General features: G+C 45.3%; 1 protein-coding gene across 4 annotated transcripts in view; it reads left to right on the forward strand.

The window, feature by feature from the left end:
• Positions 1-27,376, forward strand: part of CUL1 (cullin 1) — an 88,933-nt gene that overhangs the window by 11,442 nt on the left and 50,115 nt on the right. For all 4 annotated transcript variants that reach the window (XM_069587021.1, XM_069587020.1, XM_069587019.1 and 1 more), the window contains one exon: positions 23,247-23,548. In XM_069587021.1, coding sequence (XP_069443122.1) covers positions 23,409-23,548 — 140 coding nt within the window. In that variant the 5' untranslated portion in view covers positions 23,247-23,408. The remainder of the gene's footprint in view (positions 1-23,246; positions 23,549-27,376) is intronic.

Genomic DNA, 27,376 nt, shown 5'->3' on the forward strand with positions numbered 1-27,376 from the left:
ACTTCATAGGTCGTTGCATTTGTACTTTGCTGTAAGTTGATATGTTTGCAAAGTTTTTGTATCATTTTGTGAGGCTCATGTCTTCTAAAGTTCCCTTTCTTATATGTGTGAGTACTTGGTAAACTGGAGGAAACCTGTACTTTGTGATTTTGATGTTCTTTTAAAAAGATACTTTATTTTCAACTAGGAACATGATTTGATGGTGTTAAAAATAAGCTATTTGAAGCACAGGCTTGAAAACTTTGCTTGAGAAAATATACCATGGCTCAGTCCTTTCAGACTCTTTGTGACCTCTTGAACTGCAGCTCGCCAGGCCTCCCTGTCCATCACCAACTCCCAGAGTTTACTCAGACTCATGTTATTACGTTGGTGAGCTCATCCAACCATCTCATCCTCTGTCGTCCCCTTCTCCCCCGCCTTCAGACTTTCCCAGCATCAGGGTCTTTTCCAATGGGTCAGTTCTTCGCATCAGGTGGCCAAAGTATTGGAGCTTCAGCTTCAACATCAGTCCTTCCAATGAATATTCAGGACTGATTTCCTTTAGGATTGACTGGTTGGATTTCCTTGCAGTCTAGGAGACTCTCAGAGTCTTCTCCAACACCGCAGTAAATTATGTGAAATCATAAATTTTGACAGACATTTCTCTGAGGTTTCCCCTGTTAAACTTGAGCTTGACTGTAGAGAGAATAGTACCGCCCCCATCACAGGTAGTAGAGATCAATACTGATCTCAATATGTAGGATATTCTTTACTGTAGAAGTGAAAGGAGCTGCTTTTGTCTCTTCTGTCCCTGAAACAGTAACCCCAAAAAAAGCCAGTACTTCTACAGTGACCATAAAAACAAGTTAGTGTAGATTATGAAGGAAATTCACTACAAGTTTTCGCAACTTAAACATATGACTAGCATCAGTTCCTCTGAAAACAAACACAAGTGAGAAATGGCAGAAGCTTCAGTCAGTTTCAGGATCATTTTCCTAGGTGAAGCTGTTACAGGTTTTACCTTTGTTATAGGCATGGCTGGATTGCTTTCAGTTGGATTGGGGAGCAGGAGTTTTTTAAAATCCCCTCCTGCCACCAAAAAAAGGAAAAAGCCTTTATTGAAGGTTATCAAATGGCATGTGTTCAGGAAACCAGAAGACTTACTCAGATAATTGAGAGACTGAATTTAATCTGTTTGTCCTTGATAGGTGCAAAGCCCAGGTTTAAACACAGCACTTTAGTGGGTTATGGATCTCTTCTTATCCTTTGCCGGGTATTTATAAATCTCTGGCTACTTGATGTTGTCATAGCTGGAAAGGACATTTTCAACAGGACACATTATCATCAAGTCAGGCTCAGACAGTAAAGAATCTTTCTGCAGTGCTGGAGACCCATGTTGGATCCCTAGGTTGGGAAGATCCCCTGGAAGAGGGCATGGCAACGCACTCCAGTATTCTTGCCCACAGAATCCCATGGACAGAGGAGCCTGCTGGGCTACAGTCCATGGGGTCACATAGAGTTGAACAGGACTGGCGGCTTTGATTGCACATGTGCACGGAGTGGGGTGGGGTGCAGACCCCTCGGAGCAGTGGGTGCCTCAGGCTCTTTACCACCCTGTGTGGCCAGAGCGCTGTCCAGGCACCTGAAAGACGGCGCCAGCGGATCTCTCGGACCTCAGGAAGGTGAAGGAATGCGTAAGCTGTATTCAGAACAAATCAAATGTGAAAGCTCCAAATCAGATGTGTAGAGTCGGGACTGTGTATTCTTTTTGAACCAATTTGTAATGAAGTGGGGAATGTCTTGAAAATTCACTTAGCTAGAGGGAGCTGCTGGTCATGAGTTTTGAACTTAAGGTTAATGTGTTTGGAGTAGGGGAAAGAAAAGGAATGAACAGGTTTGAAACACCCAGATTAGCTGAATGATCTCCTTCACTTAGTGACGTGGTAACTTTCAAAATCTGCTGACTCAGCAGATGGTATTTCAGGGCCTGGCACTGGCCAAGTACAGGGCAAACCGTGCGCCACGTGGGGAAATGTGGCCGTTAGCGGAACAGGATTGTGAGACCTGAGCGTTGAAACATTCCATGGAGACGAAAGTGACCATCTGCATGGTAGCATCCTTTACCAAGGAGGAGAGACCTGTGTTGTCTGGTCGTGACGTCCTGCGCTGCCTCCCCAGCCGAGGGCATCTGGACTTCACCCTCGGTGGCCTGCAGGTGTCCCCCGTGCTGCCAGCATCCTGGTCGTCTCAGCAGTGAAGGCGACCTGCTGTGTGTTTCTGCCTGTGTTGGCCCGGGTCCCGACGATTCGGTGGCAGCAGGACGGCAGGGAGTGGCCAGGGTGCAGACTCAGTGGATCCCTCCCAGCAGCAGCTCACTCACCAGCTTGGGTCAGAAACACTTTGCCAGCTGGTATTTTTAAAGCTTTTTGGTTTTTTTTAAGTGCATTTGGTGGTGGAATCAAAGAACCAGCTGAATTTTAAGAATGAATGAGATTTCAAAGAAAAGCTGAACTTTGAGCAGCTGCCTGTGGTTGGATCCCCGGGTCCGTCAGAACATGAGGCTCCCTGTCTTCTGACAATGGGTCCGCTTTGGTGGGAATTTGGGGAGGTACCCCTGGTGTTTTGTTGTCTGAGAGTATTGTACAATTTGCCGGCAACATCACTTCATTTTGACTTAAAAAAAAAGCACTCTAAGTTTGATATTTCCCCCTGAGTTTTTTGTTGTTTTATTTAAATACTGTTAGGGGTTTCAAAGACATCTGATAACCTTTGTTGTTCAGTCACTAAGTCATGTCCAGCTCTTTGTGATCCTACAGACTGCAGCACGCCAGGCTTCCCTGTCCTTCACTATCTCCCAGAGTTTGTGGGACTCAAGTCCATTGAGTCGATGCCATCTGACCATCTCATCATCTGTCACCCCCTTCTCCTGCCCTCAATCTTTCCCAGCATCAGGGTCTTTTCCAGTGTTGAAGCTGAAGTGTTAACGTGAAAAGTAGCAAGTGCTTACTGTGTCTAGTACCCTTAACAGTTTCTTTGCATAACTCATCTGTGCCTCACAACAGCCTTGTGAGATAGGTAGTGTAATCATTGCAGGTCATTATGGGCATTATAAGTTAAGGAGTCTGCCCAAGCTCATACAGAGTGTAGGTTACAGAGCCAGAAACGTCCCGTCAGACGCCCACGTGCACTTTCGTGCTGACTCTCTCAGAGAGTCTTGCCACCGTGTGCCTTTTGAATTGTTTGTTTAGTAAGAAATACATTTCGTAGGTTAACTCTATACATACACAGACATAACTGAATTAAAGATGCTCTGAGTAATACTTGCTATGTTCTATGAGCTCTTTTCTTTTCACTTTTTTGAAAAGTTCCAGTTACCATTGGCTAAGCTGGTTTCATGGCCTACACATTAATGGGCATGAAAAACATGCATGGTATAGATAATCATAATCAAATGTAATAATTTTTCCCCTTGTTTTAAAGTGAATGAAAATGCTTGAAAATGAAATACATGCAAGCAGCAAGCTAGATCACTGAATTAATATGCCTGTGAAACGGAGAGCTGAAACTTGGTCCTTAACAGTTAAAACTAGTTTACGTGGACAAACAAGGCAGTCTGTATCGTCAGTTCAGTCCAGTCGCTCAGTCGTGTCCGACTCTCTGTGGCCCCGTGACAGTGCAGCTCGCCGGCTGCAGTCTGCGCGGCGCCTGTTGAGCCACAGGTGGCTATGGCCATCTTCGAGTTTCCTAAAGCAGCCATGCTTGTGTCAGTCCACTGGAAGTCACACGGTCATTGGAGTAGGAAGAGTGTACACACTGCCCAGATTAAGAATCGGCTTTAACTTTAACAGTACCTAAGGCTTTGAGTGCTTTTGTGTGGATTTTTTGAATTTAAAAAGACCTATTAATTATTCAAGTACCAAAAGTAAAAATTGCATCTTAATTCCTATGATGTTCATAGGACAAAATTCCATACTTAATGACATCCAGAATTCCTCATAGTTATAAAATATGTGTGTGTATTCTGGGGACTGAGTTGAATTAGCATATTTCTTTATTTGTAGAATTAAAAGGGCAGTGATCTCAAGGACACGGTAGCTGTATTCCCTTATTTAGTGTAAGTTTCAGGGCCTAGTAACTTCAAAGCTTCTGCTAGTTTTTAGAAAGTAGGAGATCTCATAGAACAAACCCATGAAGCTTTAAATACATTTGCTCACATCCTACCCCAGAATGGTGGGTCCTGAGCTCGGTTCTTCACTTCCCATCCCATCAGCTTTATAGCTTTCATTGCCTATTTGAGTAATCTCTCCTAAATTTTACACATAATGTAGATGGCGTGTCTCTCCTCACCCCATTTTTCTCAGTGCTGTCACTGTGCTGGCAGAAAAATGAAATGACATGTAATTAACATGCTCCAGCGTGCCTCTCTGTAGTTCTGTATGCTGAAGGGCTGGGTGGGTTTGGAGGCTTTTTAAAGCATCATCAGCGATTTAGATGAGTCCCACAAATATCTGGAGTCGCCATTCACCCAGTATTTCTGGAGCACCTCCACCCTGCCAGGGCACTGTGTTTGGTGCTGAGGATTCAGCTGTGAATTAGACCCCTGCTTTTGAGCCACAGAGCAGAGCCTATGGATCCGTATTACTTTTATTAAATCTGAAGATTCTGGGTGAGATATTTTGTTTACAAAAAAGAACTTCAGTTATTGATATATTTTCCATTTTTACAGTAACAGGTATAAATGTAAAATCTACTGATTAACATATCCATTATTCAAATAGCAATAATTAGCAAAATAGACTGATTTTTAATTAAGAAAAATGAGCAAATGTAATATTTAATATTCAGCATTAGCTTTTTGTTTACTCAGGTTTTCTAGGTTATAAAATGCGAGTCATTCTATGAGCAAAACCTAAAGATCAAAAGTGAGCCTCTACTTTCATTTAAAAAAAAATTTTTTTTAACTTGTTTTTTTTTTTTTAAGCAGTTGTAGGTTCCCAGCAAAACTAAGAGGAAGGTGTAGAGATTTCCTGTATCCCTCCTGCCCCCACATACACAGACTCCCCCATTTTCAGCACCCCCCACCAGAGTGGTATATTTGTTACAAGCAAATCGACATTAACACACAGTCACCCAAAGTCCATAGTTTACATTAGGATTCACTCTTGGTAGTGTGTGTTTTATGAGTTTGGACAAGTGTATAATAACATGTATTCATCATTGTAGTAGCATACAGAATAGTTACATTGCCCTAAAAATGCTCTGTGCTTTGCCTATCTATCTCCCTGCCCCTCCACTAAGTTCCTGGCAACTTCTGACAACTTCTTGTGATGTGTGCTTTAGTCCTTCAGTCATGTCTGATTTTTGCCAACCCATGGACCACAGCCCACCAGGCTCCTCTTTCCATGGGATTTCCCAGGCATAAATACTGTGTTACCATTTCCTTTTCCAGGGGATCTTCCCAACCCAGGGATCGAACCCACCTCGTCTGCGTTTGGGCAGATTCTTTACCACTGAGCCACCTGGGCAACTTCTTACCATCTCCTTAGTTTTGCCTTTTCCAGAACGTCATACAGTTGGAGTCACACAATACGTATAGTCTATGTAGCCTTCTCAGAAGGGCTTCTTTCACTTAGTCATGTGCCTTTAAGGGTCCTCTATGTCTTCTCGTGGCTTGATGGCTCATTTCTTTTTAGTGCTAAATAATATTCCATGGTCTGGAAGGACCACAGTTTATTTATCCACTGACCCCCTGAGGGATATCTTGCTTGCTTCCAGGTTTTGACAGCTATGAAAAAAGGCACTATAAACATCTGTTTGAGGGTTTTCATGTGGACATTAGTTTTCAACTCCTTTAGGTAAATAGAAAGCAGCACAGTTAATTGTTGAAATGTACGGTCAGAGCGTGTTTCGTTTTGTCAGAAGCCCACGGTGCCTTCTAAAGTGTCCACACCATATTGCTTTCCCACCAGCAATGAAGGCGAGCTCCTGTTGCTCTTCTTTCTCACCAGCATTTGGTTTTTGTCCTTGTTCTGAATTTCGGCCGTTCTCATAGGTGTGTGGGCATCCCATGTGGCACTAGTGAAAAGGAACACGCCTGCAAGGCAGGAGACATAAGGGACTCGGGTTGGATCCCTGGGTCGGGAAGATCCCCTGGAGAGGGGACTGGCACCCACTCCAGCGTTCTTGCCTAGAGAATCCCATGGGCAGAGGACCCTGGCGGGCTGCAGTCCGTGGGGTCACAGAGTCAGACACGACTGAGGAGGCTGAGCATGCAGTAGGTGTGTAGAGGTGTCTTGTTAATTTGCGTTTTCCTGATGATGGTATTATGTAGAGCAGCTTCTCATATGCTTATTTACCATCTGTGTTTCTCCTCTGTTGAAGCCTTTGGCCCATTTTTTAATCAGATGGTTTTCTTACTGAATCCTAAGCACTTTCTGTATATTTTGGTTAACAGTTGTTTATCAGATGTGTCTGTTGCCAATGTTCTCTCCCAGCCTATGGCTTGTCTTCTCATTCTCTTGACTGTCTTTCTCAGAGCAGACGTTTTTCATTTCAGTGAAGTGCAGCTGGTCAGTGATTTCTTTCGTGGACCTAGCCTTTGATGTTGTGTCTAAAAGGCCACACCTTTACCCACGCTCATCTAGGGTTTCTCCCATGTGATCTTCTAGGAACTTTATAGTTTTGCTCTGCTTTTATTTTTAAGGAAGGCTTTGGAAATATTACATGAAAAATTTTCAGCATACCAAAAGTGTCCTTGCGTTTCATTGGTTTTAATTATTTTTCTGACTAAGATCAGATGAGTTAGATGGGTTTTTAATGATCACCTCCTACTGTGGTTATTTTTTAAGAAGGAAGGAAGATCACCATCAATTGGGGAGTTCCTACTAAATACTGGCCATAGTAGCAGGCCTGTTTACTTATGATGTCTTATTGAGCAACTCTGAGAAGTTGGCATTCGGATCTTTAACTTCAATTGAGAATTGAATTAGCACTGGCGTTGAAGGAACCAAGTGTTCCCCTTCTAAGTGAGTCTGACTAGTCGTGCTCCTTGGTTTTGGAGTCTTGGGAAGGATTTGTCTCCTTGTAAAGAAAGCTGAGCAACAAAGAATTGATGCTTTTGAACTGCAGTGTTGGAGAAGACTCTTGAGAGTTCCTTGGACTGCTTGGAGATCCACCCAGTCAGTCCTAAAGGAAATCAGTCCTGAATATTCATTGGAAGGACTGATGCTGAAGCTGAAACTCCGATACTTTGGCCACCTGATGGGAAGAACTGACTCACTGGAAAAGACCCTGATGCTGAGAAAGATTGAAGGCAGGAGGAGAAGGGGATGACAGAGGATGAGATGGTTGGATGGCATCACCAATTGATTGATGAGCAGAAATGATACTGGCAATAACTGCCCTGGAGTAAGGAGAATATTTGTGATTTCCTGATGGCAAAGTCAGAGGTGGTCCCAGAACCCCTGTGGTCCACTGCCTAGGCTCGTAACTGGGGGAGTGAGCTAGGCTCAGTCTGAGGTAACAAGGATGCTCTGTGTGTGGACCAGCCATCATTCAGTGCTCCCAGCCTCTCTGGGCAGGCTTCAGGTTGATTTCCAGTCTTCTGTGGTGACTGAGCTTGAGTTTACAACTTCTTGTCGTTTGGGGCCACTTTATCTTGGGGGATAGGTTACTAGAAGTGAGATGGCTGGGTGGACTGGTCAATGCGCCGGCGGTGTTTTCGGGTATAGCCGATTACTGCCTGCAGAGTGAACACCTCCACCAGCAACAGTTCAGTCGTTTTGACTTTTGTCATGTAGTGTCTGTGGATTCTGGAATCCAGAGGTGCGTTTTTGGAGATCTGAAAGCCCAAGTCTGAGAGACTCTTACCCTCGGTGTTCCTCGCTGGCGCCGCCCCTTCCGCTCCACGTGCTCTGTGTGTCTTTAAGTTAATTTCACCGCGCTGAGGTCTTCTTTCATCCCAGGTCCACGGGGCTATCGGCCGAATGTTTCTGACATCACATCCCTGCTCCGGAACCTTGTGGGACTCTGTTGCCCACTCAGAATAAAGGCCTCGCATCCTCTTACTATAGACACCCCCTCCTCTCTTCGAAGCTCTAGCCCGAGTCCCCCGAAACTCAGCCTCCTGCCCTTTGCTTTTCTGCCTCCCCCTCTCCCAGGGCAAAACCCCTCAGATACCACCTGAGAAGCATTCAAAGTGCAGACTTTGTAGAGCCTTCTTGGGCATTGTAGTCTGGAGTGACTTCTTCCAGACCCTCCAGACTGCTATTGCAGTTTTACCTGTATCTTCACGAGGGCAGTAAAATGTCTCTGCCCAGTGACAACTCTTCTGGTACTTCGGCTGTCTTTTAAATATTTTATGTTGCGGGAGAACTTGAGCCCCTCTGTTGGTAACATACTAGATGGCAGTTCTTAAAGCTTGCTCTCCAGTGGGACACCCAGTAACATTGCTTTTCATGCTAAGGCTCCCGCATATCCAGAACCTGGTCATTTTGTAAAGATCCATTCCTTGCTGTGACTGACCTGAATTTGATCCAGAACGATTTGTAGCTAGCATGCTTTAAAGCTGTCTTTTTTTCCTTAACAGTTTTATTGAGGTATAATTCACATACCATAACATTCACTTGTTTTAAATGTATAATTCAGTAATTTTTAGTAAAATTAGAGTTGTGCAGCCATCACCACAATCCAGTTTTAGAACATTTCCTTTACCCCAGAGGATCCCTTTGGGGTGAGGCCTGCCCCCGTCACTCCCCGCTCCCCCCACCGCCGGCTCCCCCATCTCGCAGGAGCCCACTTCCTGCCTCTCTAGTTCACCCATTCTGTACATCTCATGATAAATGGGCTCATGTAACATGTGGTCTTTTTCTCCTGGTTTTCACTTAGGCTCATGTGTTTGAGGTTCATCCATGCTGTGGCGTGTATCAGTACTTCATTTTTTATTGCCGAAGTGTTTTCTTTTGTATGACTAAGGATATCTTGCTTATCCGTTCACCTGCTGGTGGGCATTTGGGTTGTTCTACTTTTTGGCTTTTATATGTAATGTATGCTGTGAACATTCGTGTACAGGTCTTTGGATGGACATACATCTTTTTTTTAGCAGGGGTTAGATCCCTAATAGTGGAATTGATGGGTCATGTGGTAGGTGAAGAATCCGCCTGCAATGCAGGAGTCACAGGAGATGGGGGTTCGCTCCCTGGGTCGGGAAGATCCCCTGGAGGGGAGGGCATAACAACGAACTACAGTATTCTTGCTTGGAGAATCCCATGGACAGAGGAACCTGGTGGGCCACAGTCCATAGGGTCACAAAGAATTAGACACGACTATAGTGACTTAGCACAGGGGTAAATTTATGTTAACTGAACGTAGTCTTTAAATGGCCCAAATGTTTAATTACTAGCTTTGAGTAAAGACATAAACAAGACAGTTTGAGCACTTATGATTCAGGCCTTGGGAACTTGACTCTGAAGTGATTGAGAAAAAGCAGAACCCATTTCCCATCTGTGTGTGTATTTAGATTCTCTTTCTAGCCGTAGATTTAATGGCTTTGAATGACTAAGTGGAGACAAAACTCAGCTAATGTTCCTAGAAAGACATCTATTAGAATATTAATTGGAATTTTTTATGCTTTTGTCAACTGTAATTGTTTGAACTTAATTGTAATTAAGCCCTTAGTTCTATATAGAAATGGAATATACACATTTACATTTTATAAGTATACAAATTTCAATAATGGAGGTCAGGTAGTAAATGCCTTTCTTGGTGAGGTACAGACAGAACCCTAAGTATTGAACGAATAAATTGTTGATCTACATTTACAAGATACTAACCCTTGTTCTAGTATCTTTAAGAATACTTTGATTTAAAAAGTGAAACATTTAAATAATTCATATTCAAATACTAATAAATGCATATACAAATAAATAGGGATGTAAGTATGACTAAGTGTCCAGTTCATGATTTGGCCAGATCTTCCTTGACCTATTGGTTTGCAGTCCTTTGAGCCCGACATCACACTCTGACATCTTGAAGCTTTCACTTGCGTTTTTGCATGGTTCCTGTGAAGCCATGTTGTAATCTCAAATTAGAGAGTACATCCTAGCAGCACACTTCTTAAGGAAGTGGGATAGGAAATCTCCGCCTTCCTAAGAAAACAGCATGGAATGGTGAGTGATGGAAAGAACACGGCTTTGGAATCCAAACATTTGGGTATGAATCCTTGTCACTTGTCACCAGAGTGGTTTTGGGAAAAGTATTGAACATTTCCAAGCCTGAGTGGGGCTTCCCTGGTGGCTCATCGGTAAGAGAATCCACCTGTGATGCAGGAGACACAGGTTTGATCCCTGAGTCAGGAAGATCCCTTGGGGGGGGGAATGGCAACCTTTTCCAGTGCTCTTGCCTGGAAAATCTCATGGACAGAGGAGCCTGGTGGGCTACAGTCCATGGGGTTGCAAAGAGTCGGCTACGACTAACTGTACACACACACGAGCCTGAGTGTCCCCGTTTGCAGGAAACAGTACTATGCAGAGAATGCGGTTACTGTAAGGATTCGGTGAGGGGAAAGGATTACAACTCCTAGTGGCCCAGGGTCTAACAGTGAGGCCCACAGAGAATACTGGGTCCTTCTTTACACGGCGAGACCAGGGGAGAGACTGCCATTAGTGACCCTGGTGAGAGGTGATAGTGACCACCAGACTCTTGATGAGTTGGTGGGCATATCATGAGAGGTGGGTGATTCAAGAGACGAGGAGGGAGTTGATGGAACTGACTTTACATCAGGGGTGAGAACAGGAGAAACCAGAGCTGACCTTTTACCAAGATGGGGGATACAGAGGAAGGCTTAGTTGGAATGTGGGCCAGTCAAGAGGCTAAGCAGTGGCCCTTAATTTAAGGTGAGGGTGGAGGGACTGGGGAGGGAGGGGTGGTATATGTGAATGGAGATGGGTGTGCAGCTAGGAGGGGGTGCTTTCATCACCTCCAGGGTTTTGAATCAGACCAAGCCTTCTGCTCACCAAGGTAAAGAAAGGTGGAGAGGGAGGTGTTTCGTTTAATTCACATGAGCTTGTGGCTTCTGGAAGGTTCAGGAAAGGAGAGGAGGAAGGAGAGTTGGGTCAGGAGCAGATTGGCGTGGCCGGTACACAGAGGGTCCACAGCCAATGGACCAGGAGGGGAGGGGAGCGCCACCCCACGTGCTGCTGATAGCTCGTCTGACTTCTGAATTATCAGAGTGAGAGTGTAGAAGTCTAGTAAAATCCTGTCCAGAGCTGTACAAAGTTTACAGCCTGAAGGCTCCGCCTTACCTTATCCCAGATATGCACATCAAGCCCAGGTTTCAGATGGTCAGTTCAGTTTAGTTGCTCAGTCATGTCCGACTCTTTGCGACCCCAAGGACTGCAGCACGCCAGGCCTCCCTGTCCATCACCAACTCCCGGCATGCACTCACACTCATGGCCATCACGTCGGTGATGCCATCCAGCCGTCTCATCCTCTGTCGTCCCCTTCTCCTCCTAGCTTCAGTCTTTCCCAGCATCAGGGTCTTTTCCAGTGAGTCAGTTCTTTGCATCAGGTGGCCAAAGTATTGAAGTTTCAGCTTCAGCATCAGTCCTTCCAATGAACGTTCAAGGACTGATTTCCTTTAGGATTGACTTGGTTGGATCTCCTTGCAGTCCAAGGGACTCTCAAGAGTCTTCTCAACACCACAGTTCAGATGTTGCATTCATTTAAATCATTAATGGAATTTAAGAGTTTCTCAGGTGGTGAGTTTACCAGTCTCAGTTCTAAGTGGCATTGAGATTGCTTGGTATGCACCAACCAGATCATGATCAAATGGCACAGTTTCCAGGGGTGTAAGTGAGAAGTGTAAGTGTGTTTTGGTCCCATCCCCTGCCACATCGTGTCCTGAACTTGACCACCTCCCTGCCAGGCTCCATCTTTTTGCTTCTCTTCCTTTTTCTACCACATATGTTGTGTAAAAAGCTGGAATCAGGATTGCTGAAAGAAGTATCAATAACCTCACATATGCAGATGACCCCACCCTTATGGCAGAAAGCGAAGAGGAACTAAAGAGCCTCTTGATGGAGGTGAAAGAGGAGAGTGAAAAATCTAGCTTAAAAGTCAACATTTAAAAAACTGAGATCATGGCATCTGGTCCCTTCCATTCATGGAAGTTTGATGGGGAAAAAATGGACACAGTGACAGGCTTCATTTTCTTGGGCTCCAAAGTCACTGCGGACAGTGACTGCAGCCATGGAATTAAAGGGACACTTGCTCCTTGGAAGAAAAGCTATGACTGACCTAGACAGCATGTTAAAAAGCAGAGACATTACTTTGCGAACAAAGGTCTATATAGTTAAAGATATGGTTTTTCTAGTAGTCATGTATGGATGTAAGAGTTGGACCATAAAGAAAGCTGAGCACCAAAGAATTGATGCTTTTGAACTGTGGTGTTGGAGAAGACTCTTGAGAGTCCCCTGGACTGCAAGGAGATCCAACCAGTCAATCCTAAAGGAAATGAGTCCAGAATATTCATTGGAAGGACTAATGATAAAGTCTCCCATACTTTGGCCACCTGATGCAAAGAACTTAGTTCTTGGTTTTTTGTTTTTTTTTTTCCTTGCAATATTTTTTAGGTAAATCCCAACCATCCTATCATTTCACCCACAAGAGTATTAATCTGGTGAGGCTTGGGGGGTTTGCTTGTTTTTAAACAGGAGCCCATAAACCCTGAGGCTGGTGCCTTACACAGCTCTGAGCCAATGTTTCAGGCTATCAGGGAAGCCCGACCTTCTCTCCTGTGTTCCGTGTGTTTTTACTCTCAAATATAAAATGGTATCATTTAGTGTGTATTCCCCTATCACTTCCCCCCCTGGACTCTAATTGACAAGGTTGTGTGTGGTGTGCCCTGTGGCTTTCTGACAGCTTATATGTGACTTCTCTTTTTGGTCACTTTTCATGTATTTCCTGGTGTGCACAGGCAAACATTCTTCTCAGTGTAAAGCACTGTTTTACCATGTTTCATTTCTTCTGTGCCATACTGCAGGTACGAAGCCAGGGACTCTGCATACTTTTAACCAATTGTGAGAAAATAAGTAATTACTGAGTAATACTCAGGATCATTTCAAATTTTAATCAAATTTAAAATGTTCTTAAATTAGAAAAGCCAAATTTAGCCTTGTTTTTTCTTTAACAGTGAATTTTAACTATATTTTCATTAACTCTAATAATGACTATTTTTAAAAGATACTGTAACAGCTTAAATCCATGCTTTTGTTTTGATTTTTTTTTTTTTTTTTTACATTTTTCAAAAGCAGTCACCTAACCGTCGACACAGTTGTGGTCATTCTGAAAAACCCTGTGTCGTGTATTCCTGTTACAACTCTGATCTGAATTATTTTTGCTTTGTTTATTGAACACTGTTCTACATTGGCTTGTGCAAAAGCATCTGCTAAATGTGTTTGGTCTTAATTTACAGGAACAGAGGCAGCTACTAGGACCACCTTAATGGACAAAAGTGGTATCTGGGTTTGTTTTTTTTTTTTTTTTAAATATTTGCGGTGAAACTGAGCAGGGGCCACAATTCTTTTATTACTTTAAAATCTGTGGGCTCCTCCCCTAGAGTAGAAATGTAGGTTCATTAAGGTCTGAATTTATGTTCCTGTCTGTTTTGTACTTAGGGTTGGTCGGGCAGGGGAGTAAGGTGTTCGGAGAATTCAGGCAGCCCCGCTGGTGAGACGTGGTGAGGAACGCGTGGCCCTCTCCAGGTCAGGGGCCGCGGCGGGCCGGGTCAAGTGCAAACACCCCTGAAAGCAGAGCCGAACCCCGGGCCCTCCATCGCTGACGCCCGCGCCGCCGGTCCCCAGGCACCCGGCTCCCAGCCCCCGCCCGCCCTCCTCTCCCCACCTCAGTTCTTAGTGGAACCTGGAATCCTGCTCCTGGAAACTCCTCGGACGCCTCTCCAGTCTTGGGCCCCCTCGCTGCTCCTCAGAGGCTGCGGCTCCGAAAGCCGCGCTGTGGCCGTTGCGGGACCCCTACGTCCCTCCCCGGGCTCCCGGGAAGGCGCGCCGGCTCTGGGTGCCTTCCGCCCCGGTACGGGCTCCGGGCTCCCCCGGTGCTGCCCGCCCGGCTGCCCCGCGGCGGCGCCTCCCTCTCCGCGCCCAGCGCCCTTGCCGGTGATGCAGCCTCTGCGAGGCCGGGCCGCTGGTGCCGCCGCCTGTCGTCCAGCCCTTCCCGGGCCTGAGCACCCGCCGCCGCCCTGTGGCAGCCCCGGACCCCCGCCCCCCCAGCGAGGACGCGGGCTTCCCCTGCCCTGCGTCCCCGGGCAGCCTCTTCACGCCTTCAGGGCCAGAATCCTAGAGAGAGTCTGCGTTTCTTGCGTGTAGTTGCTCTGCAGCGTTGTGTCTCTGCTGTGTGGCACAGCGCCCGCAGTTATAGGCCTACACACACACCCCCTCTCCTGGGGTTTCCTTACCACCCAGGCCACCACAGGGCGTGGAGGAGAGCCCCCTGTGCCTTTCAGCAGGCTCTCTTTAGCTGTCTCTTTTCTGTCTGTCTGTCAGTCCCCATCCCCCAGCCCATCCCGCTCCTGCCTTCCCATCTCAGTCACTCTTAAGTATTCTCTAGATCTGTGTCTCTCTCTGCTTTGCAAATAAGTTCATCTGCACAATTTTTTTCTCTGTATTCCACATATAAGCAATATTACATAATATCAGTTTTTCTAACTTCAGTGTGTATGGCAGTCTCTGCAAATGGCGCTGTTTCACTCCTTTTTATGGCTGAGTAATATTCCATTGTGAACCAGTACCACATCTTTAGCCGTTCCTCTGTTGACGGACATCTAGGCTGCCTCCGTCTCCTGGGGATTGTAAATAGTCCTGCAGTGGACGTTGCGGTTCACGTGTGTTTTTGAATGTCGGTTGTCTCCAGGTATGCCCCCAGCAGTGGGATTGCTGGGTCATGTGGTAGTTCTGGCTTTAGCTTTTGAAGGCGCTGCCGGTGCTGTTTTCCATGCTCGCTGTGCCAGTTTACATTCCCGCCAGCAGTGCAGCAGCGTCCCCTTTTCCGCAGTCGCTTCAGCACTTACTAGCTTGTAGATTTTTTGATGACGGCCATTCTGCCTGGTGTCAGGGGTGTAGTTTGGCTTTGCGTTTCTCTAGTAATTAGCGACGTATTGAGCATCTTTTCATGCGTTTGTTGAGCATCTGTGTGTATCCTTGAGAAAAGTCTAGTGTCTGTTTAGGTCTTCTACTCGTTTTTTCCTTTCGTTGGGTGGTTTATTTCTTTCATATTGAGCTGCATGAGCTGTTTGTGTATTTAGGAGATTAATCTCACGTCTGTCGCTGTCCTTCTTTACCCATTCCAGTTTGATTCCTCCTGTTAAAACCACGGCAACACCTGCCTTCCTCAGGTCCCCAGTGTCTTACATAGAACTCAGGTCAGAAGCTACGTTTCAGATACTGTCATTATGATGAAAATAATAGCTCACGTTTGTCACAAACTGTGTTGCCATTTTCAACCAGGACCCTCATAGATGTTAAGTGATTTACCCAAGATCATACAAGAAGTAAATGGCAGCGACTACGTGAGGCCCAGACAACCGTGCCCTTCTCTGGCCTCCAGCATAGGTCTTGTTTTTTGGCTGTAGCTTGGCGGGTACAAACTCTGTGGGTTCCCCACCATCTACTCTGTCTCTAAATGTTCCTCAGGCTTCAGGTTGGGCCTGTCTGTGATTGATGGTTGTTCCCACTCTCTAGTGCCAGTCAGAGATGAGCCTCCACAGTCCAGCCTCCAAGGACAGGTCACAAGCACCTCAGCCTCCCCGGGTCCAAAAGCCAGTCTTTCCAGTCTGTTGTGGTCTGTGCTCACAGACGGTTCCAGGGTCCCTTTATCATGTAGGGACACGTGAGTGTTTATCATACGCACTCCCATCGCCAGAGAGGAATCCGTAGGATCTGTACTGCCTGTTACAGCAGTACAGCTGTTGAAAAGTCAGCACCTGGAAGCTCTGGAGTTCGACGCTAGTGTGATGAACAGTGGACAGTTTTTCGTTTCCAAACCAGTGAGGCGTATTTCGTTGAGTGAGTGAGGTTTCTCTCATTAAGTGAAAAAAGTCGTAAAAGGATGTGTGGTTGATCCCAAGAAAGTTAGGTCTCAGTAGGGATCAGCACAGATTTACCTTTCCTTTTTTAAAAAAATGTTCTGTTGTTTCTTGAAACATTAGTGTTTTCTTGAAAATCCAACCCTGAGATGTATTCAGGGAAAAATATGCTCTAGCCTAGTCAGTTTGAGTGGGAGATATTTTATGCTGTTTTTCTGACAGGAATTCATAAGACACACTCACTTATTAAGGCCTCTGAACTCTTGTAGCAAGCGAAATGTTTAGCTGCAGTAAAGGTGGCGTTTCCCCAGATCGGCTGGATGATCTGTTCAGTTGATGTTCCAGTTAGCGTCTGCAGACATCTGTCACACGTGCTCTGTTAAGAAAGCCCTTTCCTTACTAATGAAGCTCTGAGTTACTAATATCAAAGAGAATATAGTTTTTAGGATTCTTGGAGGTCGTTCGGTTAGTTTATGCTTGTACTCAACCAAAGAATCTTACGCACCATTAATCTTGAGAAATAGACTTTGATTAGTTCACAGTTTGAAGTGTTAGAACACTTGTTTTAATACTGATTCCGATGGCTTTCGTATCCCTTTGGAACAAGTCTCTTTCATGAGCCAGGTCCTTGAACATCCAACCTCCCTGCTCCTCTTAGACAGCTTTGTTTTGACTCCTGGGTTCCACTCCCTTATCTTACTTGGTTGGGGGAGGGGAGGGTGAAGTGAGCAGTGCTGTGACTGGTGCAGGCTTCTGAGCCGGGGCTGGGGCGGGACAGGGCCGCAGGCTCTGCCCGCAGGTTCCCGCCCTGGGTTGGTTGCGTTTTGTGCCTTGGTTTCTGCGCATCCACTGAAAGCAGCCAGTCTGCAGTTTCTCTGAAAACTTGAGTGTTCCTCCTGGATAGTCGTGACCGCGACCGAAACCCTGTGATGCCGAGGAGTCACTGTAAGAGAGTGCTTTTGCTCGGCTTTCTAAGTATATGTTTGGTTTAGTTTAGTTTTTTTGTTTTTAGTATCTCCTGGGTTTTTGGACATCCCTAAGTTTTATGGCTGTGGGATGTGAATTATTAGGAAACTATTTTTATCCCTTACCCCAAAGCCATTTCAGCCTCTGACTTTTCATGAGGTCCACCTGAGGTTATGGGTAGTTCTTGATGGCCTGGTTATGGGATGGAGGGCAGGTGGTTTGTAAAGTGGTTTTATTCCTGAAAATTCCACACTGACAGATAAGCCAGTATTTTATGGGCACCTATGTTATTGTATTTATTATTCCAAACAATTCACTATCAAACATTGAGGGATGCATCCAGTCAGTTCAGTTCCTTCGCTCAGTCGTGTCCAACTCTGTGACCCCATGGACTGCAGCACGCCAGGCTTCCCTGTCCATCACCAGCTCCTGGAGCTTGTTCAAACTCATGTCCATAGAGTCGGTGATGCCATCCAACCATCTCATCCTCTGTCGTCCCCTTCTCCTCCTAGCTTCAATCTTTCCCAGCATCAGGGTCTTTTCCAGTGAGCCAGTTCTTCGAATCAGGTGGCCAAAGTATTGGAGTTTCAGCTTCAGCATCAGTCCTTCCAATGAATATTCAGGAGGGATACATAAGCAGATGAAATCCAAACACAGCCCCCCACCCCAAGGTGGGACCTCCATCACCAGAGCACCCCCTATCCATTTGGGCCCCACCACGTGCCCCTTCCAGGAGGAGCTGGACTCCCAGAGGTCCTCCAGCTGTAAAGTCCTCCCTGACCTCCCCGCCTGGCGCACTTGCGGGGACTGAGCCCCCAGGAGCAGAAGCACAGACTGCTGCCCTGTGTGCCAGTCCAGGCCGCGCTGGACACCTCCCAGGTAGGGGCCACCTCACGGTTCGGCCCCTCTCTGCCCAGGCCTGCATCCTCCCCTGCCCCTCATAGATGTCATCCCGAAGAAGCATTTACCACCCAAACTCTGTCCAGGCATTTGCTCCACAGAGCCCAGCCTGAGACCAGCAGGTCAGCTGCTGTTAGCACATGGCCTGATTTTTAAGACGTTTCTCTGATGTTCTTACTTTTAATGTTTCCTTTTAGATGTAGTTTTAGCTTTCTCTATTGTAGGATAAGTGATAGATGTTAAATATTATAAATGGGAGACTCGGGTTATTAAAAATAAAAGATGAGGTTAGCCTCTTTCAGCTTATCAGTTAAGTCGGTAATGGCATGTGAATTTTTGTGAACTGTGTAAATTTTGGATACTCAGTGAGGACAACTAGAAAATGGGAATGACTCATTTGAAAGGGAAAACAATAAAGCGCCTAAAAGCAGAAGTAAGGTAGTTTGCTGACTTTTCACCGCACGAGCCGAGATTTGGCTGTGGCACCAGATTCCCACTCGTAGAGCTAGACAGAAAATGTGTGTGGTAGAGTAGACTTGTTATTTTAACATGAGAGATTGTGTTTGACCTTGGAATACCGGTGACTCTGATATAGGAAGACTCATAACTCGGATCAGATGTACAATAGGAGAAAGAAGGAGCACATTTGGGTGCTGATGTTGAATGGGGACAGTGAGGTCGTGTGGGGAAAAATAAAATCACTGACCATTTTATTCGGTGTACCTTATTAACCTTGCCCCTGGGGTGGAAGTGAGGTGGGATGATAAGTGCCTTGTTATTTTTGTTGAGTCTCGCAATCATGTCCAACTCTTTGCAACCCCATGGACTGCAGCGCACCAGGCTTCCCTGTCCTTCACTCCCTTCAAAAGCTTGCTCAGACTCAGGTCCGTTAAGCCGGTGATGCCATGCAACCATCTCACGCTCTGTCACCCCTTTCTCCTCTACCCTCAATCTTTCCCGGTATCCGGGTCTTTTCCAGCAAGTCAGCTCTTCATACCAGGTAGCCAAAGTATTGGAGCTTTAGCATCGGTCCTTCCAGTGAACATTCAGGGTTGATTTCCTTTGGGATTGACTGGTTTGATCTCCTTGCAGTCCAGGGGACTGTCAAGAGTCTTCTCTAACACCACAGTTCAAAAGCATCAATTCTTTGGCGCTCAGCTTTCTTTATGGTTCAGCTGTCACATCCATACATGACTACTGGAAAAACCATAGCTTTGACTACAGGGACTTTTGTTGGCAAAGTAATGTCTCTGCTCTTTCATATGCTGTCTAGGTTGGTCATAGCTTTCCTTCCAAGAAGCGTCTTTTAACTAAACGGCTGCAGTCACTGTCCACAGTGATTTTGGAGCCCAAGAAAATAAAGTCTGTCACTGTTTCCATCGTTTCCCCATCTATTTGCCATGAAGTGCTGGGACCAGATGCCATGATCTTAGTTTTCTGAAAGTTGAGTTTTAAGCCAGCTTTTTCATTCTCCTCTTTCACTTTCATCAAGAGGCTTTTTTAGTTCCTCTTCACTTTCTGCCATTAGGGTGGTGTCATCTGCATGTCTGAAGTTATTGATATTTCTCCCAGCAATCTTGATTCCAGCTTGAGCTTCATCTAGCCCGGCATTTCACATGATGTACTCTGCTTATAAGTTAAATAAGCAGGGTGGCAGTAGACAGCCTTGATGTACTCCTTTCCTTCCCAATTTTGAACCAGTTCGTTATTCCATGTCCGGTTCTAACTGTTGCTCCTTGACGTGCATACTGGTTTCTCAGGAGGTAGGTCAGGTGGTCTGGTATCCCCATCTCTTGAAGAATTTTCCACAGTTTGTTGTGATTCACACAGTCAAAGGCTTTAGGGTAGTCAGTGAAGTAGAAGTAGATGTTTTTCTGGAATTCACTTGCTTTTTCTATGGTCCAGTGAATGTTGGCAATTTGATCTCTGATTCCTCTGCCTTTTCGAAATCCAGCTTGTACATCTGGAAGTTCTTGGTTCACATACTGTTGAAGCCTACTTTGAAGGATTTTGAGTATTACCTTGCTAGCATGTGAAATGAGTGCAATTGTGTGGTAGTTCGAACATTCTTTGGCACTGCCCTTCTTTGGGATTGAAATGAAAACTGACCTTTTCCAGTCCTGTGGCTGCTGCTGAGTTTTCCAAATTTACTGGCATATTGAGTGCAGCACTTTTAACAGCATCATCTTTTAGGATTTGAAATAGCTCAGCTGAAATTCCATTAACTCCGCTAGCTTTATTTGTAGTAATACTTCCTAAGGGCCACTTGACTTCACACTCCAGGATGTCTGGCTCTAGGTGAGTGATCATACCACCGTGGTTATCTGGGTCATTAAGACCATTTTTGTGCAGTTCTTGTGTGTATTCTTTTGTTTTTATTTGGCTGCTCTGGGTTCTAGTTGCAGCATGTGGGATCTAGTTCCCTGGCCAGGGATTGAACCTAGGCCACCTGCGTTGAGAGCCCAGAGTCTTAGCTGCTGGGTCACCAGAGGAGCCTGCTCCTCTGTGTACTCTTGCCACCTCTTCCTGATATCATCTGCTTCTCTCAGGTCCATGCCGTTTCTATCCTGCATTGTGCCCGTCTTTGTATGAAATGTTCCCTTGGTGGCTCTGATTTTCTTGACGAGATCTCTAGTCTTCCCCATTCTATTGTTTCCACTATTTCTTTGCATTGTTTACTTAAGGCTTTCTTACCTCTCCTTGCTATTCTTTGGAACTCGGCGTTCAGGTGGATAGATCTTTCCTTTTGTCATTTGCCTTTCTCTTCTTTTCTCAGCTGTTTGTAAGGCCTCCTCATACAACCATTTTGCATTTTTGCATTTCTTTTTCTTGGGGATGCTCTTGATCACTGCTTCCTGTACAATGTCACAAACCTCCACCCATAGTTCTTCAGGCACTCTGTCAGATCTAATCCCTTGAATTTCTTTGTAATTTCCACTGTATAATCGTAAGGGATTTGATTTAGGTCATACCTGAATGGTCTAGTGTTTTTCCCTACTTTCTTCAATCTAAGTCTGAATTTTGCAATAAGGAGTTCACTATCTGAGCCACAGTCAGCTCCTGGTCTTATTTTTGCTGACTGTATAGAGCTTCTCCATCTTCAGCTGCAAAGTATAGAACCAGTCTGATTTCGGTGTTGACCATCTAGCGCTGTCCATGTGTAGAGTCGTCTTTTGTGTTTTTGGAAGAGAGTGTTTGATATGACCAGTGTGTTCTCTTGGCAAAACTTACCTTGCTAGCATGTGACATCTTGTGCACACCAAAACCCAGTGGGAGGAGAAATTCAGCTGTTTTGGGGAAAGGATGAGGATTTCCAGAAACTGGGCCACCGCCCACTTTTTGACCTTTTATGGCCATCCTTGGAGCCGTTCTGGTGCCCGTTGATGTGTTACGTAGCATACTGAGGTGTGGCAGTGAGTGTGCCCCGAGACCCAAGGTCTAGGGGAAGTCAGCCACCCGCCATCTTGGGCCTACTTGCTTCTAACCAGTTTGTGTCGTGTCCTTGGGCTGTGTCATTCTTTTAAAGGGTGTGTGCCATGCCCCCTTCAGTCTCGCTACCAATCCAGGACACGCCAGTTCCTCTCAAGTGGGGTGATGGAATGTGCCATGCAAGGTCGAGAAAAGGCAGATTGAAGTCAGAAAACATTTGCAAAGTGGTGGCTGAGATGTTAAGTTTCTTAAAACTAAGAGGATTCATCCTTGTGTTAGACATTTTTATGTTTCACTTTTGGACGTACCTATTTGAAGGTATGACATAAAGTGTTTTTAAGGTTAGGAATGGTGTTGTGGTTTCATAAAATATGAAGCCCCATAGCTTAGGTTCTAAGTGTCAGAGTCGATCAGGCTTCAGAAGTTCGGGCACTGCCCACTCGTGTGGCTCCCGCTGTCCTCGATGTGCCTCAGCCCACAGAGAGCCCCACGCGGCCACTGAGGCGCAGGGCGCACTGGAGCCCTTGCAGGCTGTGACACCCATTCTTAGTGTTCCAGGTACCATGTGCCTCCCAGCATTTATTTTTTGGAGCCATTGAAGTAATTTGGTGTTTCCTAGTTTTGCACCGGAAATACTTGTTTAAAAACCACCACATTTTGATGTGATGTACATAGACAGTCCTCAGCGTCTGTCTGTAATGTTTTATATTGGCAAGTGCTGACTTAACACAGTATTGGATAGCTGATGTTCTTTATCTGTGGATTCATAATCCTGAGGCATTATAAACTGTATTTTGCAGTCGCTTCATACACTTAGAGATAATAGCCATTACCACTTGTCAACCCTGGTAGCTCAGTTGGTAAAGAATCCACCTGCAATGCAGGAGACGCCGGTTCAATTCCTGGGTTGGGAAGATCCGCTGGAGAAAGGATAGGCTACTCACTCCTGGCTATTCTGGCCTGGGGAATTCCATGGACTGTATAGTCCATGGGGTTGCAAAGAGTCAGACACGCCTGAGCGACTTCACTTCACTTCAGGCCTTGTCAACTGTTTACTGTGTGTTAAATAGACCTGCCCCTATTTTGCAGGCTAGGAAACTGAGGCTTAGAGCAGTGAGAAGTAACTTGCCCATGACCATATATCTGTAGCTGTGGAGCTAAGCTTCAAACCCAGGTCTCCCTAAGTTCAGGGTACATTTTAAATGTTGATAATTCCTGCCCGATTCCCTTTTGCAAAAGAAGTTACCGGGGATTCACTGGCGGTCCAGTGGGGCTCGGTGCTCTTACTGTCAGGGTCCAGAGTCAAGCCCTGGCGCAAGAAGTAAGATCTCGCAAGCTGCCAACTGCTCCTCCTCTCCCCCGAAAAGGAGTGACCATTCCCCCTCACTTTGAGCCTCACCACCATTTGTATTTTGCCAGATGCTAAGTGAATTTCTTTTTTTTTAATTCACAGGTAACTAGTGAGTTTGAACGTTTGGCTTCTTCTGTTAGCCATTTGTGTTGCTCTTTCTGGACATTTCCTTTGCCTTTTTTCCTTTGAGTTTGTCTGTTACGTTAGGTCAAGTAATGTAGACCTTTTGAAGACCAGCAAAACAGCATGTTAGTTGTGCTTGAATATAAGTTTTACCAGCTCTTCTCCACACACTCTAATAAGCATAATGATTTTGAACTAAGCATCTACGTACGCATATTACACAGAGTGTGTTGTCACATAGAAAGCGAGATAATCTCTGGATCAGCATGCAGAGGCGTCTGCCGGGGCCTGCAGACCCCGTGTTGCCATCAGTGTGTGGGCAGCGTCCTCTCACACTGCCCCCGTCCCGTGAGGCAGGCTGTTTGTTGAGAGAGGACTAATCAGTAACCTGTATTTCTTCTTCAGGTTTGCCTGCGATGAGATTTCACTGTCTCCATTCAAAGGACATCCTTTCTGAGCCGCTGTGAATACATTTGGAATGATAACTGTATATTTTCATCTGATGGAGAATTAGCTGAACCTTGACTAAGGATTGCTGCACTGGACGACTTCAGAATATTACTCACCATGTCATCCAACCGGAGTCAGAACCCCCACGGACTGAAGCAGATTGGCCTCGACCAGATCTGGGACGACCTCAGAGCTGGCATCCAGCAAGTGTACACCAGACAGAGCATGGCCAAGTCCAGATACATGGAACTCTACACGTATCCTCCTGTGTCAGCCGAGGTCGTTTGCTTAGGATTTTGATCCTTTACTGGTCCGGCCCGTGACTCGTTAGAAATTTTACATCACGTGTTCTCTCTGCAGTTCATCCCATGATAGAATCAGTAAGGTTTGTTTTTAGCCTTCAAAGTTAACTCATGTACTCTTTCTGCGTGTACGAACAGAGGTGAAAGTGGCTACGTGGTGGTCTAAAGCAGTGCTGCTCAGCCCAGGAGCCGCTTGTGGCTGTTTTCGTTTGGAATCATTAGTCGTGGTACCCGTGTTGTAAGCGCACTGTAGGTAATCACTTCAGCCAGGGCAGGAAGTTCTATGGCAGGGTGCTGCTTACCGCTGGGGGCTTTGGTTTCTGTATTGTCTGGGGCTGCCCTCATGCGGTGGGGCAGGGTGGAAGAGCTTGCATCAGAAGTGGTCTGGTCCACAAAGCAGGAAATATTTACCGTCTGGTCCGTCATGGGACAGGCTTGTGACTCCCACGTAAAGGGTCACCATGTGGAGCAAAAGTTAAATTGTTGTGGCCTTTTTTTACAACTACGGTGTTCAGGTATTTCACTCTATATGGTCCCTGGTAGGTGCAAGGGACTGCCATGTACTTGGAAGGTTGTGTTGTCTGCTGTATGCAGTCGGCCCTCCTGATCCTCGGATGCGGAACTCCAGCTGGACTGGCCGTTTTATATGAGGGACTTGAGCGCCCACAGCTTCTGGCGTGGGAAGGTGGAGTGGTCCTGGAACCTGACCGCCACAGGTACCAAGAGATGGCTGAGTGTGTGTGCACCAAGGCTTACTACTTAACTTGTAGAATTTCTTGAGTCCATTCAAATATCAGAAATTGCAGTTGAAGCTAACTCACCAAAGGGTGGATTGCTACTGATTTGCTAATTTTAGGAGTTTAAAGTTGTTAGTTTGGAGCAGATTTACGTTTAAAGCTTTAATGTGTATCAGTGATTGTCAAACTTGCTTATGTGATAGTCCAGGAGGCCCTCGACTATGCTAATATTTTACGGCCTTAAAAAAGTTTAACATTAATTTGAATAGGTATGAAACTATTTGTCTATCTCTAAAATGAAAACTTATTGTGGATATAGACCAGTATTCATAAATACACGTATACTTAGGCTGTGGACTACTTCAAAAAATAGCCGCGTTGTTGAGCTATAATGCACATGCCATAAAATGCACCCTTGTTACGTGCGCAGGGCAGAAGTTTTCGGCGTACTCGCACATTGTGCAACCGTAACCACTGTCTAAATTTAGAGGCTTTTCATCACCCCCCAGAGCAACTAACTCTGCACCCTTGCTAGTCACTTCCCATCTGTCCTCCCCCCAGTTCTGGCAACTGCTAACCTACTTTCTGTTTCTATGAATTTGCCTATTCTGGACATTTCACATAAATGGAATCACACAGTGTGTGGCCTTCTGTGGCTGGCTTCTTTGACTTAGCATAATGTTCCCAGGCCTCATTCTTGCTGCAGCGCGTGTCAGCACATCATTCCTTTTTACAGCTGAATTTGATGCATATTCCATATTTTGCTTATTCATCCGTCAGTGATGGATATCTGGCTATTATAAACCATATTGTTATAAATATTGTGTGTTTTTGTGTTTTGTGTAGGCATGTGTTAAAAAGCATGTGTATATGTAAGAGTGGAATCACTGGGTCTCGTGACGTGTCCAATACTTTTAAGGAGGCCGTAATCTTTACAAATGAAGAGGCTATTGATCCCCTCAAGAAGGTTGTGGCTTGCTAGGTGTGACAGGTTTTGTGGTTGGAGGTTTTTGAGGTGTGTGTGTGGTTTTTTTTTTTCAGTTGGTTATTTTGTTTAATTCTTATAACTCCTAGAGCTAAAGATGGTGATTCCAGTGATGAAACAAGGCCCTTGGTTGGATTTCTGCATGCTAACAATAGGGGAGCGCTAGAATAGAATGATGGAAATTTAGCTGCTGGTTGGTCTCCAGGGAGCTTATTAGTTTTCATTTTTGACCAGCCCAGATTGTTCCTTGTTCAGTATAATGTTTTGGTCTTAGAACTCTTTCTCTGCTTGCTGCAATTACTAAATTCTTTTATTCTATAAATGTAGTTTGTCATTTTGATACTTCCCATTAAAAAAAAAATTTTTTTTTCCAGAAATAACTCTTGAGTAAGATTCTTCTAGTTTTGTCTGAGAAGATAATAGTTTCATTTATTTAGTACATTTATTAAGAGTGGAGAATCTGCCACCCTTGAGCTGTTGCTGTAAAACTCCTCACCAAACCCTCCTGGGTTGGGACACAGTTTTTCAGGGCGTGAGCCCACTATGCCCCCCTTTGCTGGCAAAGCAATAAGACTCTTCTTTTCTACTTCTCCCCTCCCCCGCAAAAAAGAGATTGGAGGTTCTGAACTTGACATTAATTCCTTAGGTATTATTTGTGAAATCAGAGCTGCCATTTGAGTCCTGGGTATCAGATGCTGTGCTGAGAACCATCTACATCTGCTTGGAGGCTTTCATCAGTCACCCACGAGGGCTGGTGGTAACCCTCCTGCAGTGCTGTCAGAAACCCAGTCTCCCAGAGCTTGGGTAACTTGCCTAGTTGCTATAGCAACCAGGGCAGTGATGATGCTCGTCTGAAACTCTTAGTAGCCTGACTCTAGAAACTGCCTTTATCCATTCTGTGGCCTTCAGATTCTGAATGTGAATGAGCCATAGTTCTCAAAATATTTTCTGTATTTCCTTAGGAAGTTCCAAAAGAGTCTGATCAACCCTTAAAGATTAACTTTTAGGATGCAGATGAAACAGAATGTCTACTTGTGTTTATTAATTGAATTACTGAAAATCATAAACTTCTGCTCCCTCCTTCACCTGCATTTTTTAACATCAGTGTTATTTTCCAGTATAGAGGAGCTCAAGTCATCTGGCACATTTTTCTAGAATGCATCTTCACTTCCATTTCAGTCATTTACACACAGCTTTTGGAAACTGTGTGTCGCCATACCAGGGTTCTATCTCAGCCTCAGTTTACATAACAGTGTTTGTAAAAGCTATCTCTTTTGGGTGTACATTCAGTCTCCATGTAACCGCTCAGCTGCATCGCCCTTTAAAATAATCTCCCAGGCTGGTTTCCAGTGACGGATGTTCTAGCCCTGGCTTGTGAGGTTGTGTTTCAGGCTGGGAGGTACTTTGGATCCTGGGGAGGAGGAGCAGACTGCGTCTCCCTTCTGCTGTCAGACCGGGGCCTGGTGGAGGAGGGCTGGCCGGGAGAAGGAGGAGGGGTCCTTTGCCTGTCGTCAGTGTCGTTAGCAGCTCACAGCGAGATCTTTACCCTCTGTTTATCTTCGAGAAACATGTGACACGTTTTCCAGAGAAAAGTAACCAACTTCTGGAAGTGGAACTAGTGTTCCTAGAGCGATTAGCAACCACTGGCACCCCCGGTGCTATAACAAGAAGGTGGGTTATTATACAGCATAAATGTTCTTGATTTCTCAACTCAGAGTAGCAGAAGAAAGAGAAGGCAACTTGAGGAAATGGGGGAAAAAAAAGGTTCCAGAGCACCTGAGTCAGAATGATCTAGTTCAGTTATTAATAACTTTGTTCCCAGCCGTTCACAAAGGCTTCCCTTTTCTCCTGAAAGTTCAGCCTGTAGCCCTGGCTCCCCACTGGATGCCTGTTAGCAGGTCTGATTTTCTGTCTCAGGTGTGTACAGTACAGTGCAGCAACTTTCTTTTGTTTTTTCTTTTTGGAGTAAAATATAGGAATACATTCTATGCTGGTGGGTAAATAATAGTAGAGTCTCTTTCTTTTTCTTTTGAACTTGAAATGGGTAGTGACGTTTCCTAT

The sequence above is a fragment of the Ovis canadensis genome, chromosome 4, assembly GCF_042477335.2.
Source record: "Ovis canadensis isolate MfBH-ARS-UI-01 breed Bighorn chromosome 4, ARS-UI_OviCan_v2, whole genome shotgun sequence".
Classification (NCBI taxonomy): domain Eukaryota; kingdom Metazoa; phylum Chordata; class Mammalia; order Artiodactyla; family Bovidae; genus Ovis; species Ovis canadensis.